Genomic DNA, 23405 nt, shown 5'->3' with positions numbered 1-23405 from the left:
TCATAGTGCAATAAAACAGTAGGAATGGTTGTCATTTGTTTTCTCATCCCAGCTTGAAATTGTACAGTATAACCCTTTTCCCCCACATTTTTCTTTTTTTTTTTTTTTAAACTCTAAGTATTTGTTTAGGCTTGCCATCCAGAAAAAAAAAAACAAACACCACCACCACTACCACAAAAACCCAACAATCACCATATAAGTTGTCCCCATTAAAATTGTTAAGTTTGCTTAGTTAAGATACCTTGCCATCCTGAAAGTAAAACACAACAGCTATTTCTAGACTGACTTGAGAAAGCAGTTCTCTTAAACATGAGACTTCTCATTGTAGCATAAACATGAAGTAATATATCACTGAAAATAATATGAAATGCCATAAAGTTTACGAACAGAATAAAGTTTGCGAGTGTACCAACCTACCTTCTTGCTGCTTTAAGGATCACATCAGGAAAAGGGGGTAGGTAGTAATATTCAGGAAAAGTGGGTACTACTGAGGAGCCATGACTAAGTAGTCTCCTTACAAAGTATTCCTTCTTCATATTCTCAGTTATCAGGAATATCAAGAGCCAAGCCTCAAGCCCCATTAACACTGGGAAAAAGGAATCCCAACAGACAGTCGTTCAACTCATCGCTCTTCTCTATACTTTTACTCCACCTTAGCTGTGTTTTTAATCAAAACATATGTTTTCATTTAAAAAAAAAAAAAAAGGTGTTGTTATCATTTGCTTCTCAGGACAAGCATAAATACATAGAATCACACAATCATTTGAGTAGGAGAAGAGCTTCAAGATCTTCAAATCCAACCATCACCCAGACCTACTAAGTCTCATCACTAAACCATGTCCTTTAGTCCTATGATTCGCATATCCCTTACATACCTCCAGGGATGGGAACTCCACCTCTGGGCAACCCATTCCAATGCTTGACCACTCTCTCTGTGAAGAATTTTGTCCTCATATCCAATCTAAACCTCTCTGGCACAACTCGAGATCATGCCCTATTACTTGTCACCTGAGAAAAGAGACCAACACTCTTGCTACAACACCTTGCTCAGTATTCTACTATCAATATAGTGTTTCTTAATTTCAGAAAGAGAAGGAAAAAGGTTATTTTGTAAAAGGATTTGTTTAATGTCAGAAAGTTGTACACTTTTGAATGCCCAATAACTTATTGAGGAACTATCTCCAGAAGAGTATCACAGAAGAGGAATTCCATGGAACTTCATAATTAGAAGAAAATAAAGAGTATCAGTGAGCACATTCAACCACATATCATGACAGTCAGAGAGATAAGCTGGAGAGAGAACACACTGCATAAGTAAAGGTTTGGGTTTTGTCTCTTTCAAGTTACAGCAAACAACACTTTTACAATCTAAACTAATGCCCAAGATACTTTAATAGTCATATAAAATATTCAGTACAGAAATACATGATCGTTGCTTCCCGATCTCCAGTCATGAGACACTGACTGCCATACAAATCTCTCTGCCATTTTTGAATGGAAAAAGTCTATTTGTTTACCCCTTCTCTGAAAGAGGTCGACTTGCTGGTAATACCAGTTCAATAGTACAAACTGGGACAGAACAGAAAGTCTGCAAGTTTATCCATTAAAGCAGTATCAAATTCCATTGTCTAGACATGTGCAGGTACAATAGTACTGCATACAGCATATTTGCAAGCACTTGGTCTACCTGCTTGTATTCAATATTGATTATAATGCTCTTCCACACACTCTTTGGAAGGTAAACATACGGTATAGCACGGTTATTTGTGTGCATAAGCAAGCAACTCTATTTACTTATTCCCGAAGATATTTTTAATGAGGAAAAAGAACAGCTGACAGAATGACATAGTTTTCACGTCCAACAAAAGCTAGAATACTTCACTGTACTTTTACAGTTTTACTGCTCCTAACTTTAAAATCCCTCCTACTTAGGACTGCATAATCATACAATTATGTAGATTGGAAGAGACTCCAGATCTAGTCCAACCTTCTTCCCAAAGCAGCTCCAGAGAAGATGACTGCTCAGAGCCCTTGAATTCTGAACACCTCCAGTGGCTGAGATCCCACGTTCAGGTTGTAACTCGAGCCTATTGCTCACCATCCTCCCACTGGCCACCTCTAAGAAAAGTATGGCTTACCTCCTAGGCTGTACTAGGTAGTTGCAGACAGCAGTAAGGTTTCCCCTTAGCTTTTTTTTTCCCTAATGAGTGAACACAGTTCTCTCCTTGTACCTGCCATCTATACACTCTTCCTAATACAGCCCACAATACAGTTAGCGTTCCTTGCCACAGAACCACTTTTGCATGTCATGTTCAATTTCTTGTCCACCAGGGTGCCGAGGCCATTCTCCACAAAGCTGCTTTCTAGCCAACTGATACCCAGCCTCTAATTTTGCATGGAGCTATTCCATGCCAAATACAACACTATGTTTTTGCCTTTCTTGAACATGTGGCTACTCTCAATGAGCTCATTCCTCTACCCTGTACAAATCACCCTAAATAGCAGCCCTGCCTTCACACATATCATCTACACTCCCCAGTTTGGCACCATCCTTGAACCTACTGAGAGTAAACCCCATACCACCATTTAGGACATTACTAAAACACCAGCCAGTATCGGTACTAGCATAGCTCCTCAAGGGACACCACTTGTAACCAGCAACCAGTTGGGATGTCCCACCACTGATTACACCACTTTGAACTTGACAGACCAGACAGTTTTTCACCCGGTCTTATTGCCAGTTGCCCAACTCATCCCTCTCCACAGAATCACAAAATTGTAGATGTTGAAAGGGAAACTCTGGAGCTCTGGTCCAGCTAGAGGTTGGACCTCTGCTGTCCAGTCTTCCTGCTCAAGTAAATCAACCAGAAAACATTCCTCAGGGCTACATCCAGACGGGTTTTGAGTATTTCCAAGGATGGAGATTTTACGAACTCTTTGGGCAACATGATCTAGTTAGTGTTTGATACTTCTCACAGTGAAAAACTTTCCTCCTAAATTTAAACCAAATTTCTTGTATTTCAGTTTGTACCCATTGCCTCTTGCCCTATCAGTGGGTACCATTTCTTCTACCAGGTACATTTACACCGTAGTAAGATCCCCCTGAGCCTTCTCTTCTCCAGGCTGAAAGTCCCAGCTCTCCCAGCTGCTTCTTGGTACTGTGGTCCATTAATCATTTTCATGGCCCTCCTCTCAACTTGCTCCAGGATGTCCGTATCTTTCATGTACTGGGGAGCCCAAAACAGAACTGAGCACTTTGATGTGTCTGACCAATGCTGAGTAAAGAATCATAGAATGGCTTGGGTTGGATCTTCTGTTCTCCTGAAGTCTGGGGTTGTGATCTTGCGTTTCATTCCCTTGTTCCCCTCTCTCAGAATCCTGAACTCCACCATCACATGGTCACTGCAAAGGAGGCTACCCTAACCTTCAAATTCCTGACCAGTTCTTTCCTATTTCTACACACCCAGTCTAGCAGAGCATTTCTTTTCATCAGATTCTCAATCACCTGTGTTAGAAAGCAATCATCAACATTATCTGTGTGTGTCTACATTCTCCCAGGCAGTCTGTCCTTGCTTCCACCTTTGGTGGATTTCTGTGTGTGTGTTTGGGATCAGTTATAAGCTCACTGTTTATCCATGCTGATGTCTTCTCCATTATGTTAGCTGTTTTCTACTTGAAAGAGCTTTCCATTTCAGCCATGACAAAACTAGAGGTATTGGTTAAATGAATACTCATTTTTTATAACAAAAATAACCTGCCTTACAAGGGCATACATTAAGCAGAAGAGCCAAGCAATGCCATACACAAAGTAGAATGTGCTGTTGAGAACTCTAGGAGTAAAATTCAGTGTTTCCTAAAATTGCCTGATATGTTGCACATGTATGCCTTAAGTAATGTGCACATGGATCCATCCATCACTCAAAGCACCAAATTTCCTGTACTACTGCAGAGAAGTACATCATGCATTCCTAACAAATGAGACACTTGCCAAAGCATGGACTTGCACTACTCTACTGAAGCAGAGCTGAAGGACTTCAAGTTCTACCCCTTCCCCCTTCCCTGCAATGGTCTGAAAGTGGCATCTGGCCCATGCCATTGTGAAAGCTGGACCCCTCTGTTTTTCCTTGAGAAGCAACAAGGACCCTTCCTAAACTGATTACACATTAGAGTTTAAGAGTTTCCCACTACTCTTTCAGAAACCTCTACAGGTTAAAGATTTTGTAATGTTAATATGAAAGTCTGTTATCTATTATGAAATAAAATACTCAAGATCTGTTGGAAACATATGCTGGGAGATAAAACAAAAAGCAAAACTGCAAAAAGGTACTCTAGTCCTCATTCTTAGCTAAGACAATATCACAGTGAGATATTAACTGTGAGCAAGGCTACAGAAGATGAAAATATTAACTAAATAGGAAAACACTACTGTTGTAAAAAAAAATAAAAAGGTTTTCTGAAAAACCCTGACATTTCAGGACACAAAAATTCCATTCAAAAACAGTACTAAAAGCAAAATTTATTATGCTCCGTAGGCCTTTTGTTCAGGACTGGATAACGGAGGCTTTTTGACTAGGCCAGCCTTTCTCATCCACATCACTATTACTTCCACGAAATTGGATGATTTTTATTCCATGGCCAAAGATTATAAAAACTTCAGGCTGAAGTGCTACCTTTAAAAAACAATTTGACTTTCAAACGCTTGACTATTACTGGAGCTCATACTTTACTTTTGTTCATATCTTGTTAAAATATACGCTTAAGAAAGAATAAATTACAACAAAGTCTTATTTTTTTCCTATTTCTCTTGTAATAAACTCATTGTTTAAAAACAAATATTGTGGTTTAAGTGTACTAGAAAAAACACAAAACATTGATGCCCATCTATATGAAGAGTCGTAAGGAGGACCCGGGGAACTACAGGCCTGTCAGCCTGACCTTGATGCTGGGAAAGGTTATCAAACAGGTCATCTTGAGTGCAATCACACAGCATATGTGGGACAACCTGGGCATCAGGCCCAGTCAGCATGGGTTCATGAAAGGCAAGTCCTGCCTGACCAACCTCATCTCCTTATACGATCAGGTGACCTGCCTGGTGGATGAGGGAAAGGCTGTCGACGTAGTCTACCTAGACTTCAGCAAGGCCTTTGACACGGTCTCCCATAGTATTCTCCTGGAGAAGCTGTCAGCCCATGGCTTGGACAGGTACACTCTTTGCTGGGTTAAAAACTGGCTGGACGGCTGGTCCCAGAGAGTGGTGGTGAATGGAGTGAAATCCAGCTGGTGACCGGTCACCAGTGGTGTTCCCCAGGGGTCGGTGTTGGGGCCCATCCTCTTTAATATCTTTATTGATGATTTGGATGAGGGAATTGAGTGCACTCTCAGTAAGTTTGCAGACAACACCAAGTTGGGGGGAAGTGTTGATCTGCCAGAGGGTAGGAAGGCCCTGCAGAGGGACCTGGTAAGGATGGGTCGATGGGCAGAGGCCAATGGGATGAGGTTCAACATGGCTAAGTGCCGGGGCCTCCACTTTGGCCACAACAACCCCACACAGCGCTACAGGCTTGGAGCAGAGTGTCTCAAAAGCTGTGCAGAGGAAAGGGATCTGGGGGTGCTAATCAATGCTCACCTGAACATGAGCCAGCTGTGTGCCCAGGTGGCCAAGAAGGCCAACAGCATCCTGACTTGTATCAGCAATAGTTCAGCCACCAGGAACTGGGAGGTTATCGTCCCCCTGTACTCTGCCTTGGTGAGGCTCCCCCTAGAGTGCTGTGTTCACCTTTGGGCCCCTCACTACAAGAAGGACATCGAGGCCCTGGAGCGTGTCCAGAGAAGGGCTACGAAGCTGGTGAAGGTCCTGGAACACAAGTCCTGTGAGGGGTGGTTGAGGGAACTGGGGTTGTTTGGTATGGAGAAGAGGAGGCTCAGGGGAGACCTCATTGCTCTCTGCAACTACCTGAAAGGAAGGTGTAGGGAGCTGGGGGTCAGCCTCTTCTCACAGGAAACTAGTGATAGGACCAGAGGGAATGGCCTCAAGTTGTGCCAGGGGAGGTTCAGGTTGGAAATTAGGAGAAATTTCCTCTCAGAAAAAGTAGTCAGAAAAGTAGCATTGGAACAGGTTGCCCAGGGAGGTGGTGGAGTCACCGTCCCTGGGGGTGTTCAAGGAAAGGTTGGACGTGGTGCTTAGGGACATGGTTTTATTATTGGTGGGGTGATGGTTGGACCAGATATCTTGGAGGTCTTTTCTAACCTTAATGATTCCATAAGTATCAAGTTATCTGTTTCTCCAGGAATAATTTTCAGGATAGAGAATGCATAAGCATCCATTTACAAGCAATTAATAATAGTTGTAATCAACTGCTGCTCTTTTCTAACAATTGGAAGATATTTTTCCTTCAATCTTTGCAAATAACCTTTTGCCCATGTATCACTAATTCTCCAAATGGAATATTGCAATAGCAACAGGTGCCATAATAACAGTTTTCCTTGTAAGGTATAGGCTAGTTCTAAATACACAGTAAAGCAACTACATCAAGTTACATTAAGGTCTAATTTCAGCAAAAAAATTTAAGCAGTTCAAAGTAAGTTGCCCACTGCTAATGATTTGCTAGACTATCAGTCATAATTCTGCAAAAGATGCTTAAAAATTACTACAGCTTCATAAATAGGGTAAGAAGTACTCTACAATTGATAATTAACCCACTCTGGCAGTATCATCAAACCTGAAAATTAAAGAAACTCCTGTACATATGTACAATTTTCTCTTTCAAAAAAGTGAAATCACAGTTGAAAGACTAGAAAGATCATACTGTTCTCCCCCCCCCCCCCCCATCTCTCATGAATTGTTAAATAAATATTTTGTATGGTTTTGGCAAAAGAAATTCTGAAGAACTCAAAAAACAGTGTTTTATTCCAATAGCTTTGAGAACTCCTGCAAACAATTAACTCAGTCCTGCAACCACGTAGCTAGATTTTTTAACTGCTCTCCCTTCCCACAATGTTTATATCTGGTTGTTGTGCTTGAGACATTATTACTTGTATTTGCCTATTAAGTTCTTTTAAATCTCCAGTTCTAACAATCAAAACACACAATTAGAAATTAAATGTCATTCTAACAATAACACAACGATATAACATTTTTTAATGCAGCCTAGCACCAAAATTTCTTACATTTTCAATATATGCAGTACTGTCAATGAATTAATATGTAGAATTTTTAAAAAGTATACACAAAAATAGATGCAGTATTTAATCTGAAAAGTGAGTATCTAATTATGTCCCACTCCTAGGAATCTGTGTATTTACAGTGAAATTCAGACACATCAGTGTCTTTTTGGGTCTACTTGAAGATAGGAAAAAAGCACCCTCAAGAGTTAGTGGTAAGGCAACAATTATCAAATAACATCAATTATATTCTTTTCCCTATAATATCAGATGGTAATTAGTAAAGACCCAAGCTAGAAAGAGAAGTTAGGATCTTGTAATTGAAAGTTCACTTTTATATCATTCTGAAAGAACTGTAGCTCTTAGAAGTCCTCCTGAGCTGCAGGCAATTGCTAACAACACATGAGCCATCAGGCAATTTTTTTTTTCCTTGTTATTGTTGTTATAGTCCAGACGAAAGATAACAGCTCCTCCAAGTAAGTGAACCAGTACAAAAGGTTTATTGGTTTAATGGCAGATGAATGTATAAATGTAATTCTTAGAAAGACAAAGAACTCTCCCTCACTGGTATTTCAACCCCTCAGCTTTTTTTTTCCCTCAGAAAAACTTAAGTCATTGCATTAAAAACTTTAACAACACAAACAAATGTGTCAAAGTCCCAGTGTTCAGTCTTTCTTCCCTGAGCTGGAAACAAATTCTTTTTGAAATGGAACTCTACTCTTACGCCTTCTGAGAACATCAGCATAACTTAAGTCCTTCACAAATGACACTGTCCACACTGTCTGTGCCAGCAGTTCCCATAAAGTGCTATAAGCTGGTGTTTGTTTTTTTTTCTCCTGGATATGTGGGAGGGGAAAGATGTTCCTGATGTCTTCTTGACTGATGGAAGAAATATTTGTATTTATAAAGTGTACTCTCTTTGGCAACTGTGGGAAAAACTCAGAAGAAAAATTGTACTATTTTCCTTCTCTGGGATTTTCAGAGATGCATTTTTTTTCCAATCTTCAGAAACCCTTCATAGCTTTTGCAACTACTAAAGAAGTTCTATATGCTCTAAGTAGTCATCTTAAAGAATCTTTTATCCATAAATATACTTGCTGTCAGATTCTGGTGTAACATCCGCTTTCTGGCTCCAAGCCGCTTTGGCCAGAGTAAGTTTTTTTTTTTTTGTCTTTTTCTCTAGATTTACAGCTCAGTATACTCCTTAAGTGTAAACATTCGGTAAGAGAGAAGGCAGAGATTTTTCTTACATAAAATGATGAAGGAGTAGAATTTCGTGGACTATTTCTGTTATAAGGAATACGACCACTTTTTACTTTCTGGACACACAGTCGGTTTCAAAAGATTTTGCGTCTCCACTGATAAGTGCTTGGGATCCACACATCAAAACTGCTGAATTAGTCTGGATAACACAAATCTGCTTTAAGTTAAAACTTTGTAGACCATTAATCAATGTTCCTTATTAACCATTTCTACTCTAGTCTTTCCTAAAAATGAGAAAATACCTTATCATGTTATGTGAAGAGTTCTTTACGAAAACATTGATCATAGGATCAGTAACTTAAAAGAAAGGTTGCTGGGTGTGATGTTTCACTGGTATAGAAACTCCCACTGTGTCAGAGAATTTCAATGATTTATGTGAAAACTGTCTTGTTTCTCCACCATGGTGAATGAGGAAAATTTCTATGCCAACTCTGAAATGATCTCAGTCTAGAAATCAAAAGTGGTGAAAAAATATGTAAACAACTAGTGCCTTTTAGGCTGTGATTCATAAGAAAAGAACAGGAATCTTTATTTCATCTAAGAAACAAACGTACTCTAGGGCCATAAGTGTCTACTTATTCCTTTTAAAAGATGAAAAACCAAACCAAACAACAACAAAAACATCCAGAAGAAACAACCTTTTTTGCTATTAAAATATTACAAATATAATACGGACACTTTTAACATAATAAAGACCCCTAACAGCATGATTTCAGACAAGCGAGATCATTTAATAGCTGTTTGCCTGGGAAGTGGGAGAGCTTTTCCTCCTTCTCGCCTGCTCACTTGGAAGTCTCCTCCCTCTCTATAAACTATTTCAAAGCAAGCTTTGTTTGCCTTTAGCTCTCCAAATTACAAATCTACCCTCCCTCAACAATCAGTCTTCAAGCACTTACAAGTCCTGCACTCAGGAAACTTACGTAGCATTAATGAATCACTACTGACAACTGAGGTTCTCCCTTAATTCCACATGGCTCATTCTCCGCTTGACCAAACAACAACCTCACAATGAAAGGTCTTTTTCAAAGCAGTATTTCACAGTACTAATAACAGAATCAGCCTTTTATCTCAAGGCACCTCTGTTTACAAGCCTGGTTACCCTAGACTCTGTCTTCAGGGAAATGGACAGGCAGTCCAGGAAGGTAATTCAGTCCATTCCACAACTGATTCTTTCTGGAGATATTTCTGTACCCATTTATGATACAGAAACCAGAAGGCACTGAGGCTTTTTAACTGACATTGCAAACTACCTAGAATTAGGTGGGATAAGTCTAACTACTGTTGTTCACTGCAGGTGTACGGTGAAAAAAGCAGACTTACACCAAAAAAGCTTACACCAACAGAAACAACTCTAACGTACATGGTCAATACAATTCGAAATACAGGCAGCCTTCAAGATGTCTGCATGAGCCAATGCTGGAAGTAAAAGCACTATGCAGACAAAGCAAACACTTCTGTCATTGACTACTGCTTAACACTATAGTACAGTGATAACCATTTCCTTTCCCCCTTTATTTATTTGTGGAGACTCTCTTGTTTTTCAAATACTATGCTAAAAAACTCTGCGATTCCACCTGACAAATCTGGCACAAAGCAATTCTTAATGGTCAATGAAGCCTTTCCATTTATCAGCTTTTTTGAAGACCAAGATGAAAAATACATAAATAGGTAAGGGCAATCGTTTCTGTTATCAGGGAAAACAAAACAAACCATCAAACTAAAACCCTGTCATTTAATATGAAAACACCCTTCTTGGCCTATACTCTTTGCTCATACCTCACGAGTAAAGCATATACCTCCTGTCAACACAAAAAAATGTTAGCATTACCTGCTAAAATTGAGATATAAGTAGTACAGAACATTATCAAGTTATAAGATACCAAAACAGCAACGGACAGCAAGCTGGAAGATGAAAAAGGCCTGAATCAAGCGCTACCAGTCCCTTGCAGCTACAATTTCAAAAACTACTCCAGAACTTTACAGATGAAAGTAGTATGCTACTGGCATCACATTTAAAGCTATGAAAACTGACAACAATGATACTATGGTCAGGCACATAAAACACCACTTGCACTTCTAAGTGGCATGAGAAATTTAATTCCTGCACTTTAACTGTCTCAGTAAAAACTTCAAGCACGATTCATTTCTAAACAGATTCAAGTTTAGTTTGGCAAGCTTAAGACCCAAATTGTCTAACACCTTGACAGATGCACCAAACAAACACAGAACTATGGAAATGTTCATAATTTTCCAGCTGTGTTACAGTAATGGCCAAGCTGACTTTGGAAATATTTCAGGTAAGTTTCAGTAATGCAGTCCTAGAAAACAAAGCTTTTTATTGCTAAAATTAATTACTTTTAATATTTAAATATCTCAATATGGTATTACCTTCATAGCATGGATTTCTTCTATTAATCTCTCAACTCGTTTTTGGTTCTTTAATTTGAGGTCTTCTGAACCCCTGTAAATGAAGTCTGTCTTTATTAAATAATCTGGCTTTTCTTCACTTTTTTCTTCCAATATGGTGATACTAAGTAGCAAACTAAAAATGTCACAAGAATGAGCATAATTTACATTCCCTTTCCAATAAATAAAAATTTTAGCAGAGTTGAACACATTATAATGCTTCTACTGTTCAGAACAGAGGAAAAACCACAAAATTTAGCAAAATAATCAGAAAGACAAATGTTATTTATCAGGAGATAGTAGTTACAATTCCAAACAATAATAAATAGGAGACACTGCTATCTCAAATATAATTACATTTTAAGACCTTTAGTACTTAAATATAAACGTTCATTGGGCCTATTTCTTATTTTGCACAATTTGCTAAGTTTGTGGGAGAACAGTATGTTCAATTTATACTTTGAACACAGTAACAGACTTATGCTGTCTCCAGTGAGAAACATCACCAGTCACTTTGGGCCAGTTATCTTTAAAAACAATCTACAAATATTGTTTTCATTATTAAATATTAATCGATATAAATTATTACAAAATAAGTATTATTTATATAACAATACATACTAAATTTTTTTATATAAAATCTTGCAGACAACTGCAGTGAGAAAATACCGGACAACTTGTGTTCAACAGTAGAATAACCTCAAAGATCAGGTTTGATGCTTTCAAAAGTACTGTAAAAGGTTGCATTGGGATTAACTTTCAATATGCTAAATATGTTTAACAAATTTTATCCCAATTCTGCTTTACAAAACTACTTTTTAGTTGTTATTTTGATTCTATCTAAAATAAAGAAAAAATAAGACTAATAGAACATATGCATCAGAGTGCCTGAAGTTTTCTATGTAATAAATGTTTCTCCTTGTTGTTTCGGAAGACATTTCAGATACTGCCTCATTTATAAATACACAAACAAGAACACTGATATTTAAAACTGACTTTTTCAACTTCAGTTTCCCGATGTGTCTGGTTAGTCTGCGAATAGTCAGGACTCGGACTTTCTTCACATCTTTTCTCATCTTCACAACCTGTCAGAAAGATGGAAGACATTATAAAGACAGTGTTCCTTGATCAGTTTTCATATACAATACATTCATTACATTGATTTAAATTTTAGAAATTAGTTCAACAAAAAACATTCTTGAAAACAGAGTGCATTCCCCTGCTACCCAAACCCAAGTTCAAGTGAATTCAGATTTCACGTAAGAATCAAACTGCTTCCATAAACAGAGGAAGAACAACCAACAGTTTAAAAATGTGTCTGAGGTCTAAACAGAAGACAAGACATTCCTAACTAGCCATACTTAGAGCTAGACTGAACTACAGATTTGTAAAGACTCACCTTTAGCCTTCACTTTGTTTATTTTTGTCCTGCTGAAACAGCACCACTACTTTTCCATTCATACATATTATGTAAAAGTATTTTGTTATGAAACATTTTGAAAAATATAAGGAAAGACTCCCAAACTAAACACTATATATTACAGAACAGAATTTGAGATATGAAAATCTTTTTATGTATTTGAATGGATTCTTGTTGAAAACAAAATCAAAGTGATTTTCAACTTGCTACACTCATTTTCAACTTACTACTTTATGCTACTTACACTGTCTACCTCCGAAAATGTATTTCAAAATAGACAGTATTAAAGAAAAAATGATAGAGATGTTCTGGCCTTGCTTCTCTCACAGTAAGAGGAGCAGAATTGAAATTATTAGTAAAAGGTGGTACAAACAGAAAAATCTCTAGAACCTTTTGCTGTAAAATTCCATCATGGCTGGACATTGCCTTCACAATGATGAACATTTTGAAGAGACAGGGACTTGATACTGACTTATGAAAGTGCTTTTTTAAAATCACAGAATCACAGAATTGTAGGGGTTGGAAGGGACCTCAAGAGATCATCAGGTCCAACCCCCCTGCCAAAGCAGATTCCCCAGAGCAGGTTGTCCAGGTAGGCGTCCAGACGGGCCTTGAACATCTCCAGAGAAGGAGAATCCACAACCTCCCTGGGCAGCCTGTTCCAGTGCTCCGTCATCTTCACCGTGAAGAAGTTCTTCCTCATGTTGGTGCAGAACTTCCTGTGATCCATTTTTTGGCCATTGCCCGTTGTCCTGTCCCCACAAACCACTGAAAAGAGGTTGGCCAAATCCCACTGTCTCCCACACTTAAGATATCTATAAACATTGATAAGATCCCCTCTCATTCGTCTCTTCTCAAGGCTGAAAAAACAACTTTTGATATATCTGAATCACTATTAAGATTTTGTATTTATATTTACAAAATATGAAATATTAAAGCAATAAAAATCCACTGTTCCTGACAAAAAGCTAAATTTCTCTTAAATTCAAGCAGTATGGATATAGTTCAAAAGAATTTTTTTTAAGAAGGGTAGAAAGGAGGACCTCGGGAAGTATGGACCAGTGAACATCACCTCTGTGGCTGGGAAGACCATGGAACAGATCCTCCTGGAAGCAGTATCAAGGCACATGCAAGACAAGGAGGTGATCTGAGACAGCCAGCACAGCTTCACCAAGGGCAAATCGTGCCTGACCAGTCTGGTGGCCTTCTATGATGGAGTGACTGCCTCAGTCAACAAGGGATGACCAACCAACGTCATCTACTTGAAATTCTGCAAAGTCATTGACACAGTCCCACATGACATCCTCATCTCCAAATTTGAGAAAGAGAGATTTGAAGGGTGGACCGCTCAGTGGACAAGGAATTGGCTGGATGTCTGCATCCAGAGGGTTGCAGTCACTGGCTCTTTGTCTAGGGTGAAGCTGGTGACAAGTGCTGTCCCTCAGGTCTGTCTTGGGACCTGTACTGTTTAATATCTTTATCAACAACTCAGACAGTGGGATCAAGTGCACCCTCAGCAAGTTTGCAGGTGACACCAAGCTGAATGGTGCAGTCAATACACCAGAAGGAAGGGATGCCATCTAAAGGGACCTGGACAAGCCGGACAAGTGGGCCCATGTGAACCTAATGAGGTTCAAGTCCAAGTGCAAGGTGCTGCACCTGGGTTGGGGCAATCTCAAACATAAGCACAGAGTGGGATAAGAACTCACTGAGAGCAGCCCTGCAAAGAAGGACCTGGGGGTTCTGGTGGATGAAATGCTCAACATGAGCCAGCAGTGTGTGCTTGCAGCCCAGAAGGCCAACTGCATCAACAGAGGGGTGGCCAGCAGGTCGAGGGAGGGGATTGTCCCCCTCTTTTGCCCTCATAAGGCCCCACCTGGATTGCTGCATCCAGGTCTGGGGCCCCCAGCACAAGAAGGATGTGGGGCTGTTAGCGGGGGTGCAAAGGAGGGCCACATAGATGATCAGAGGTCTGGAGCACCTCTCCTGTGAAGACAGGCTGGGAGAGCTCAGGACGTTCAGCCTGGAGAAGAGAAGGCTCTGGGGTGTCTTTATTGCAGCTTTTCAGTACTTAAAGGGGGCTTATGAAAAAGATGGAGAGTGACTTTTTGCTTTGGCAGACAATGACAGGTCATGGAGGGATGGCTTTAAACTGAAAGAAGGGAGATTTAGACTGGATGTTAGGAAGAAATTCTTCACTCAGAGGGTGGTGAGGAACTGGAACAGGTTGCCCAGAGAAGCTGTAGGTGCCTTGTTCCTGGACTAGGCCCTGGCCAACCTGATCTAGTGGGTGGCATCCCTGTCCAAGGCAGGGGGGTTGGAACTGGATGGTCTTTAACCCCCTTACAACCCAAGCCATTCTATGAAGTTGGCAGCTCTTTCCTGAGGAAATTCTTCACTTCAGATTGCTATTTTGCCTTCTAATCTCTCAGAGGCAACATCAGACTGATTCCGTGCTGCCCAAACACCTAACAGTTACCATCAAACCAGTTCCACCAGGAATATTAGCATTATAAACCTGCATCAAGCTTGACCAAAAGCAAACAAAAATTTTCAAAGCTCCTGTAGGAAAATATCATAATAAACTATGATGTGAAGTTCAAGACCACAAATTGAGAAGATTATTATTTTTTTCAATAGCATATTCTGAACACCTAATTATCTTTGTAGCTAAGTTACCTACACAAGCAAGCATTTAAGTCATGAACTGTGCTCAGCAGTAGCTCTACTGAAGGCTGAATCTGGTAGAATAAAACAATTTCTAGGGAGAGGACCTTTGAATACAGGTCCCAGCACTGTCACCTCTAAGAAGAAACATATCCAGCAGTGCTTCTGCTAAAAGGAGTGGAGAGAAACTCTTCTGGGGTAGTTATTCACACTTGCACAGAGAGAAGTGAAAAGGTATTGTTTGGGGACAGGCAAGATGACTTCACAAAGGGCAAATCATGCCTAAATTGTGGCCTTCTAGGACAGAGCAACAGCATTGTTGGACAAGGGAAAGCAACCGCTGGCATCTACCTGGACTTCTGCAAAGCCTTTGGTAACAGTTCCCCACAACATCCTTGTCTCTAAGTTACAGAGATCCAGCTCTGGGGTCCTCACCATAAGAGAGACATGGATAAGTTAAAGCAGGTTCAAAGGGAGCCCAGAAAAACGATCAGAGGGCTGGTGCACCTCTCCAAGACAGGCTGAGAGACTTTAGCCTACAGAAGAGAAGTCTTCGGTGGAAGTCTTATGGCAGCCTTCTAACATCTAAAGGAAACCTGTAAGAAAGATGGGGAGAGACTCATTACTAGGTAATGTAGTGAAAGAACAAGGAGTAATGGTTTTAAACTAAAAGAGGGTAGATTTAGATTAGATACAAGGAAGAAATTCTTCACTTCTTGGTGGTGAGGCTCTGGAACAGGTTGCCCAGTGAAGCTGTAGATGCCTCCCCTGTGGGAGTGTTCAAGGCCAGGTTGGATGGGGCTTTGGGCAGCCTGATCTACTTGAAGATGTCCTTGTCCATGGCCAGAGGTTTGGAACTAGATGGTCCCTTCTAACCCTAAGCATTCTGTGAAAAGGGAAAGAAGGTTTTTGGGCCAAGAATGACTGACATTTAAGATTGGTGTCCCGTTCTAAAATCTGAATATCAAAAGTCAATACTTTACCCAAAGTGAAAAAATTCTGAAGGCCTACTTACAGAGCACTTCGACTTCAGTGAGTAGTAAAAGCCACGAGCACAAAGCCAAGCCTATGCTAAATAACTACACTGTTTAAAGTTTCCATGCACTAAGGAAAAAATGCTTAAGATTACCATTTGCCATCTTGGTATGTAAACATATCTTTTTATATGATATGGAGGGGAATTATCACAAGTTATTTTCTATTCTTTTTTTTACAGAGAAACAGTTCCCTGTAATACATCATCTTGTAAACAGAGGAAACAAAATAAAGTATCTTCTGGTTGAACACCTTTTAAATACTAAATACATTCAAAAAAAGATGAAAACTGGGTATGCATTCTCCGAAGGAAGGTGGTTTTTTTTTTGTTTAATGTTTAACTATTAAAAACATCTCCAAGTTACAAACACATTTGAATTCAAAGAATTCATACAATAACTTAACATGGTAGTTACTGCATATCCGAATACTAAGTATATTTAACTTTCTCTCCAAAGTATTTTGTAATGTATTTTTTTTACAGAAATATTAATGCAGACACAGCATGTTTCTGGGGCATAAGTGAGCCAAGACCCAGCCTCTCCAGATGCCAGCCAATGAAAGCTCTGTAGACATATGACAGCAGGAATGAGGGAAGATATTCACTCCTTGGCAGACTAGGCATATCAATTTATGTAATCCACAGTCACTTCTTTCACACGGGACAGTATGCATCAACTCTGTTCTTGGAAGTACTCATAAAGTTCTCAAGAAAGCAGTCTGCTCTTTGGGACAGAAGTCAGAAAGGCTTTGCTTTAGAGTGTGCCTCAAACAATGGGTCTTAGACCACCAGTGTGGCTCCTAGGGCTGATAGCCTCTTGTGTTAAAATTTGAGACAGACAGCTTTCTCTTGAGGAAAACAAAACTGAAACAAAAACAAAAAACAGAAGTTGTGGATTTTTTCGAAATAATAATAGTGAGTAAGATATTCTTTTATATAAAAGGTAAGATAAGACAACAATAAAGGAGTCTTTGCAATGAAACTTATAAAGGCTGCACTATAAGACATGGTTAGACTTACCAATGCTTCAATGCACAGTGACAAGGATTTTTAAACATACTTAGATGTGACAGTACTGTCAAAAGAATAATTATAGCCTCAGTCAAAACTCAAAGCAAACAGCTTCTTCTATCAATAGCAACACATTTTAGGATTCCTAGAAATTCAGGAAGCATGCCGTTGTAAGTGGAAATAACCACTTCAAGGATTTTTTGCAATAACGGACGTGGGATGCTTTCCATTTTGGAAGGCATTTTTTTATTCTTTACAAAAACATTATCTAACAAGCAATTGCACTAGAATTATTAAATACTAAGTAAGAACTGATCACAGTTACCAGGACAAATTGACCTTCCATACATATATTATGAATAATTTATAAATTTTTAAATCTAAAAGAAATCACAGTGGAAATGAGTTTACTTTTAAAAACGAGCCATGGTAGTGAAATGTATGTTGTGGTTTAACCCAGCTTTCAGTTGAGCAACACCACTGCTTGGTCATTCTCCCAGGTGAGATGTGGGAGAGAATCAGAAATGTGAAAGTGCAAGAACCCAGGGGTTGGGATAAAGACAGCTCACTAGGTAAAGCAACAGCTGCATGCACAAGTGAAGCAAAGCAAGGAATTCATTTGCGGCTTCCCACCAGCAGGCAGGTGTTAAGGCACTCCCAGGAAAGAAGGGCTTAGCACTGTATAGGGTTTATGAGGTAAGGTTTTGGTAGCAGGGGGTTGCTTGGGTGGCCTCTGTGAGAAAAGCCCAGCAGCTGCCCCATGTTACATAAGGGCCAGTTTCATCTGGCTCCAAAGGGAACCACTGCTGGCCAGAGCTGAGCCAATAAGCGAGGTTGCTTGCACCTTTGTGAGAGCATATTTAAGAAAGGGAAAAAATACTGCTGTGCTACAGAAGCTGGAAGAGAGGAGTGAGAGCCAGGCCTGCAGCCCCCAAGGGCAGTGCAGCAGGAGGTGCTCCAGGCAGGCAGCAGCAGTTCCCCTGCGGCCTGTGGAGAGGCCCCTGGTGGAGCAGGCTGTCCCCCTGCAGCCCATGGGTCCCACATGGAGCAGATCTCCACGCTGCAGCCCCCCCGTGGAGGAGCCCCCGCTGGAGCAGGTGGATGTGGCCTGGAGGAGGCTGCGGCCCATGGAGAGCCCCCGCAGGAGCAGGCCCCGGGCCGGAGCTGCAGCCCGTGGAGAGGAGCCCACGCAGGAGCAGGGGGTCTGGGGGGAGCTGCCGCCCACCCGTGGGGGACCCGTGCTGGAGCAGTTTGCTCCTGGGGGATGGATGGACCCCGTGGTACGGAGCCATGTGGGAGCAGTTCTTGAAGAGCTGCTGCCTGTGGGCAGCCCCCGCAGGCTGAGTTCAGGAAGGACGGCATCCCGTGGGAGGGACCCCACGGGGAGCAGGGGCAGAGAGGGACCGTGAAGGAGCGGCGGAGACGAACTCTTACAGACTGACAGCAGCCCCCATTCCCTGTTCCTCTGCACTGCTCGGGGGGAGGAAGTGGAAGAGAATGTCTGTGTGGAGGGAAAGGTGTTTTTAGTTTTGTGGCGGTTTTTTTGTTTGTTTCTCACTGCTAATAACAGGTAATGAAACCTGGATTACATATATCTCCCTATGTTGCGTCTGTTTTCCCTGTGACGATAAATGTTATCTCCCTGCCCTTATCTCAAGCCTTGAGCCCTTTCCATCATATTTCTTCCCTTTTCCTTTGAGGAGGGGGAGTGAGAGAGTGGTTGTTGTGGAGCTCAGCTGCACAGCTGGGTAAAACCACCACAGTCATGGCCACCATTATGGTGGGCAGACAAACACCATCACTCCCAATATCCCTCCCTTCCTCCTTCTTTTCCCCAGCTTTTATTGCTGACCATGATGCCACATAGACATCCCTTTGGCCAGTCTGGGCCAGCTGTCCTGGCCGGGTCCCCTCCCAGCTCCTGGTGTACTTCTTGCTGGCAGGGCAGCACCAGAAGCTGAAATAAAGGTCTATGGCTTTGTGCAAGCACTGCTCTGCAACAACTGAAGCATCAGTGTGTTATCAGCATTCTCTTCCTCAATCCAAAACACGGCACCATACCAGTGAGTAGGAAGAAAATCAATTCTATCCCAGTCAAAACTAGGACAACATACTAGCCTGAAAGAACATTAGCATGTTTCAAAAGCTACAACTGTAGTGGAGGAGCTGCACTAAAAATTACATCCATTCTACACTGGTCTTGCACAGATACCTTAAGTAAAATAGGTATTTCTATTACTACAGATCCTAATCTCTATTACTACAGATCCTAAATAAAGATGAAATTAAAAAAAAAAAAAACTTAAAAGGCTGCAGCTATTCCACAAAAAAAAAAAAAAAGGATCCATTGTCCCAACAGCTTGGAAGTCTACAGCAAGCATTCCCCAAAATACAATGCACACCAGCCAGCTTCATACAAGCCTTTTCGAATCATACGCAGAAAGTAGTTTCTCCTGTTTCAAGACAGGATGAAACATAAGATCACCAGAAAATTACTGGCCAGACAAGAACTGTAGAAATCCTCTCCTATGGTTTACCTTTGCCCAAGGAGTGCAAGTTATTGAGAAGGATTATAGTAAGAATTATTGATTTCAGTACAACTCATGTTAAAGTGATACTGGTCACAGAAGCAGGAGCTCCCAGGACTCACTGATAGTAATGGCAGTGACCAGGAAGATCATGGATCCTCCTGGCAGCTTTGTTAGCACGTAACAAAGACAGGGAGGTGATTCAAGACAGCCAGCATGGCTTCATAAAGGGCAAATCGTGCCTGACCGACCTAGTCACCATCTCTGATGGAGTGATTCCATCAGTGGACAAGGCAAAAGAAACACGTCACCTACCTGGACTTCTGTAAGGCCTCTGAAATGGTCCCCCAAAATATCCTTGTCTCTACATTAGAGAAAGATGGATTTGGTGGATGGACTACTCAGTGGATCAGGAACTGGCCAGATGGCCCTGTCCAGAGAATTGCTGTCAACAGCTCTGTGACGTCCAGGTGGAGATCAGTGATAAGTGGTGTCCCTCAGGGGCCCATTCTGGGACCAGTACTGTTTCATATCTTTATTACTGACACACCCTCAGCAAGTTTGTGGATGACACCAAGCTGAGTGGTGCAGCTGATACAATAGAAGGAAGAGATGCCATCCAGACGGACCTGGATAGGCTTGGGAAGTAGGCCCATATGAACCTCATGAAGCTCAACAGCGCCAAGTGCTGCACCTGTGCCAGAACAATCCCAAAATTAGCGTAGGCTGGGAGATGAATGGATGGAGAGCTGCCCTGAAGAAAAGGACTTGGGGGTACTGGTGGATGGGAAGCTTGACATGAGCCAGCAGTGAACACTTGCAGCCCAGAAGACCAATTGTATTCTGGGGTGCATCAAGAGGTGTGGCCAGGAGGTCGAGGGAGGAGATTGAACCCAACTACTCCAGTCTCATGAGACCCTACCTGTAGCACCCAGCTGTGGGGCCCTCACAATAAAAGAGACCTGTTAGAGCAGATTTAGATTAGATATAATGAAGAAATTCTTCACCATCAGGGTGGCGAGGCACTGGACCAGGTTGCGCAGAGAAGCTGTGGCTGCCTCCATCCCTGGAGATGTTCAAGGCCAAGTTAGATGGGCTTTGAGAAGTCTGATCTAGTTGACGATGTCCTTGTCCATTGTTGTGTATTTGGAACTGGATGGTTTTTAAGGTCCCTTCCAGCTCAAACCATCCTGTGATTCAGTATCTGGCAAGAACAAAAAATCCCCAATTTGCACAGATGTATATACTCGCATGGTACAAAGAAAGAAGAGGGTCTATGTCAAATCAAAAGAGGATGATCCCCAGGAAATAAGGAGTCTAACAAGTCTCCATTTAAAGACATCATAAGAACTATATTTAACCCAGCATTTAGAGCTGAGAAAAGGAGAAATCAACAGCTTCAGTCACTGACTTCTTATCGCAGGCTGCTCCTGCCTCTGATGGGTGAAAACCACCCCCAGAGCTTTTCCCTCTCACACGGTAGTCCAACAAAACCTTCCCCAGTCCTCAGCAGTTTCACAGCTGACTCTGTGTCCAAGCAGGGGGAATGAAGGGAGAACAGAAACTCACAGAAGACTGTTTAACCACATCTTTGATCTCCAAGTTTCCTTCTCATATCTTCCACAAGAAATTCATTTGGTTTAAATACTGATATTTCAGCCATAGTTGCAAGTTACTTAATTTCAACTAACAAAGGTCTTGGAAGGTCTAAATTAATGTTGGAATCAGTGGTGGAGTTACTGGAAGTTGTTTTTGATCACATACATTATCCCCTTTTAAATTAACAGAGCACAGTCATTGTACAGAATAAAAAATATCTGCAATAGTAAAGAAAGTTATTTTAAGAGTCTCCCATACAAATTAATTGTTGCGAAAAACCTCTTACGAAAATTTTCACGTTTCCTGAAGAGAAACCTAGTGAATTTGTAAAGAACCAAAAATAGAAGCTTGTTTTCAGTTCCAAAACCTGAATCACTCACTACGGAAACGTCCTCAGATCTGTGATGGCAACAAAACCACATGAAGCAATGGGGACAGTATGACAGTACAGGCACACTTCAAATTTACATGATTAGTCAAAGGTATTTGTGTTCACATTTCTAAGACAACAGCAGCAAAGTTTTCAAAGAAACACTACATGAGAATAAAATGTTATACTTGGCCAATTCTGAAATTTGTTTTGAGGTCTGTACAGGCAACTTGCCTCCAAACTAAGCTAGTGTTCAGCCAATTAGAAAAAATAGAGGAAAGTGTGACTAAAGATTTGTAGATGTATCAAGAAAGGTACGTGTCTATTCTGAACTATAGTATCAGCCATGCCTCAAAAAAAAAACAAAAACCACCACAAAACCTTCAACTAATTATAATCCAATGGGTTAAGAGAAAAAAAAAAGCAACATTTTTATGCCTAAAACTCGTTTAATATAATATACTCTAAAACACTGAAATACTAGAAGATACGTATAGATTTATAACACGAAATTTAAAAGTTTTTTTTCATATTATCATGTGCAAAAGTTAGTTCTGTAAATGAATATACCTGAAAGACCTAGAACATCTTAAATTCTTCTTAACTTAAAGTTAATACAAGCTTACTTATGCAGCTGGCCCCAGTTATCCAAAATTCATGGAAGCCAACAAACTGATGGCCATGTCTTTTCCCTCTGAACAGTATGAAGCACACGCAACTGTTCTCCTTGGGATTCAGCCCATAAGGTGCTGAACATCTTGGTCATGACCCAATAATGCACTTAAACAAAGTATTAGACCCTTAAAAACGGCACTGGAAACTGGATGGGAGTTTCTTCATCCACTTCTGCTTTATGCCAGCTCATAGTCTAGTTCGAGTTCCTGTACAAGTAACCAGAAGACAAATCATTCTGTTCTCATCATTGAAAGACTCTGCATCGAACCTAATCAAGTGAAATAAACTCACAAAGAGAGGTTATAGTGTTCTGAAATATCCATACAATTACACAAACATGCAACCAATGAACCAAGACCTTCCTCCTCTCCCCTGGCACAGTGAAGTCTCTACTGTATCAAGACTGTATTCAGGGTCCAGACACAACTGAAGAAACTTACATTTACAGTTTGAAGATACTCCTAAGTAATGTTCTGTAATTTTACATAGAAATGCCTGAGTCTGGTTTGGAACGTAAGGTCTCTCATGTCTTTCCCTAAGAATTGCTTCAGCAAAACCAGATACACGCACTGGAAATGCTCTCGTGGTATCAACCAAGAATCCTTTGATATTACATGAAGAAAAAGAGAGTAATTCTGAGTTTGCTTCTGTACTTGATTGTCTTCCTTTGCTCTTGAGGCCAACAGGTTCTATCTGACACAAAGTTCAAGCATAATATAAGAGTGGGATGACAACAAAAATTCAAGAAACTACCTTTTAAATTGCATCTCAGAAAAGAGCCTATTTTAAATATACGCAATCATATCACTACCAACAAATTCTAACGTAACTGCAAAAGCTGGGTCTAATGAACAAACTGTTATAAATGAAACAGCTACAAGCTATATTTCAGTCTTAAAGGAGCCCTGTCATGACAAAAGAATCCCAGCATGCTGCAATAAGATTCTGTTCCATTAACATCAGAATGGCTCAAGGCAAATGGAAAAAAATTATTTAAATGTACCCAAAGGCAAACAACAGCTTGTTGATGGTATTTCTCATTTTTTCCTGAACCCCCTAAAGTTTAAGTAGCCCTGCTTATATACAAAGGGAAAAATTCAACAAAAATGCACCAAAAACGTTTGCGAATATTGCTTAAGTTATACATAAATTCCACAAGAAATCCAGTTTAAAAGACAAAAAAAAAAAAAGGAAAGAAAGTACTGCAGAGACACTGAATACTTAAATACATAGCAAGAAAAACATGGAACTAAGTAATGTTTCAGTTTT

General features: G+C 40.6%; 1 protein-coding gene across 6 annotated transcripts in view; it reads right to left on the bottom strand.

The window, feature by feature from the left end:
• The window catches only part of SRFBP1 (serum response factor binding protein 1), a 77715-nt gene that overhangs the window by 36273 nt on the left and 18037 nt on the right, over nucleotides 1-23405 (bottom strand). For 3 of the 6 annotated variants that reach the window (XM_083818701.1, XM_083818702.1, XM_083818700.1), the window contains 2 exons: nucleotides 11827-11915; nucleotides 10813-10885 (listed from right to left, as the gene is read on the bottom strand). In XM_083818701.1, coding sequence (XP_083674827.1) covers nucleotides 10813-10885; nucleotides 11827-11915 — 162 coding nt within the window. Of the gene's footprint in view, nucleotides 1-10812; nucleotides 10886-11826; nucleotides 11916-15352; nucleotides 15373-23405 lie in introns of those variants that run through there. The other 3 variants (XM_083818705.1, XM_083818703.1, XM_083818704.1) reach the window with 2 other exon arrangements.

This window comes from Anser anser (genome assembly GCF_964211835.1).
Source record: "Anser anser genome assembly, chromosome: Z".
NCBI lineage: Eukaryota > Metazoa > Chordata > Aves > Anseriformes > Anatidae > Anser > Anser anser.
Note: the sequence above shows the minus strand (reverse complement) of the source record. Positions and strands in the feature narration are given on the sequence as shown.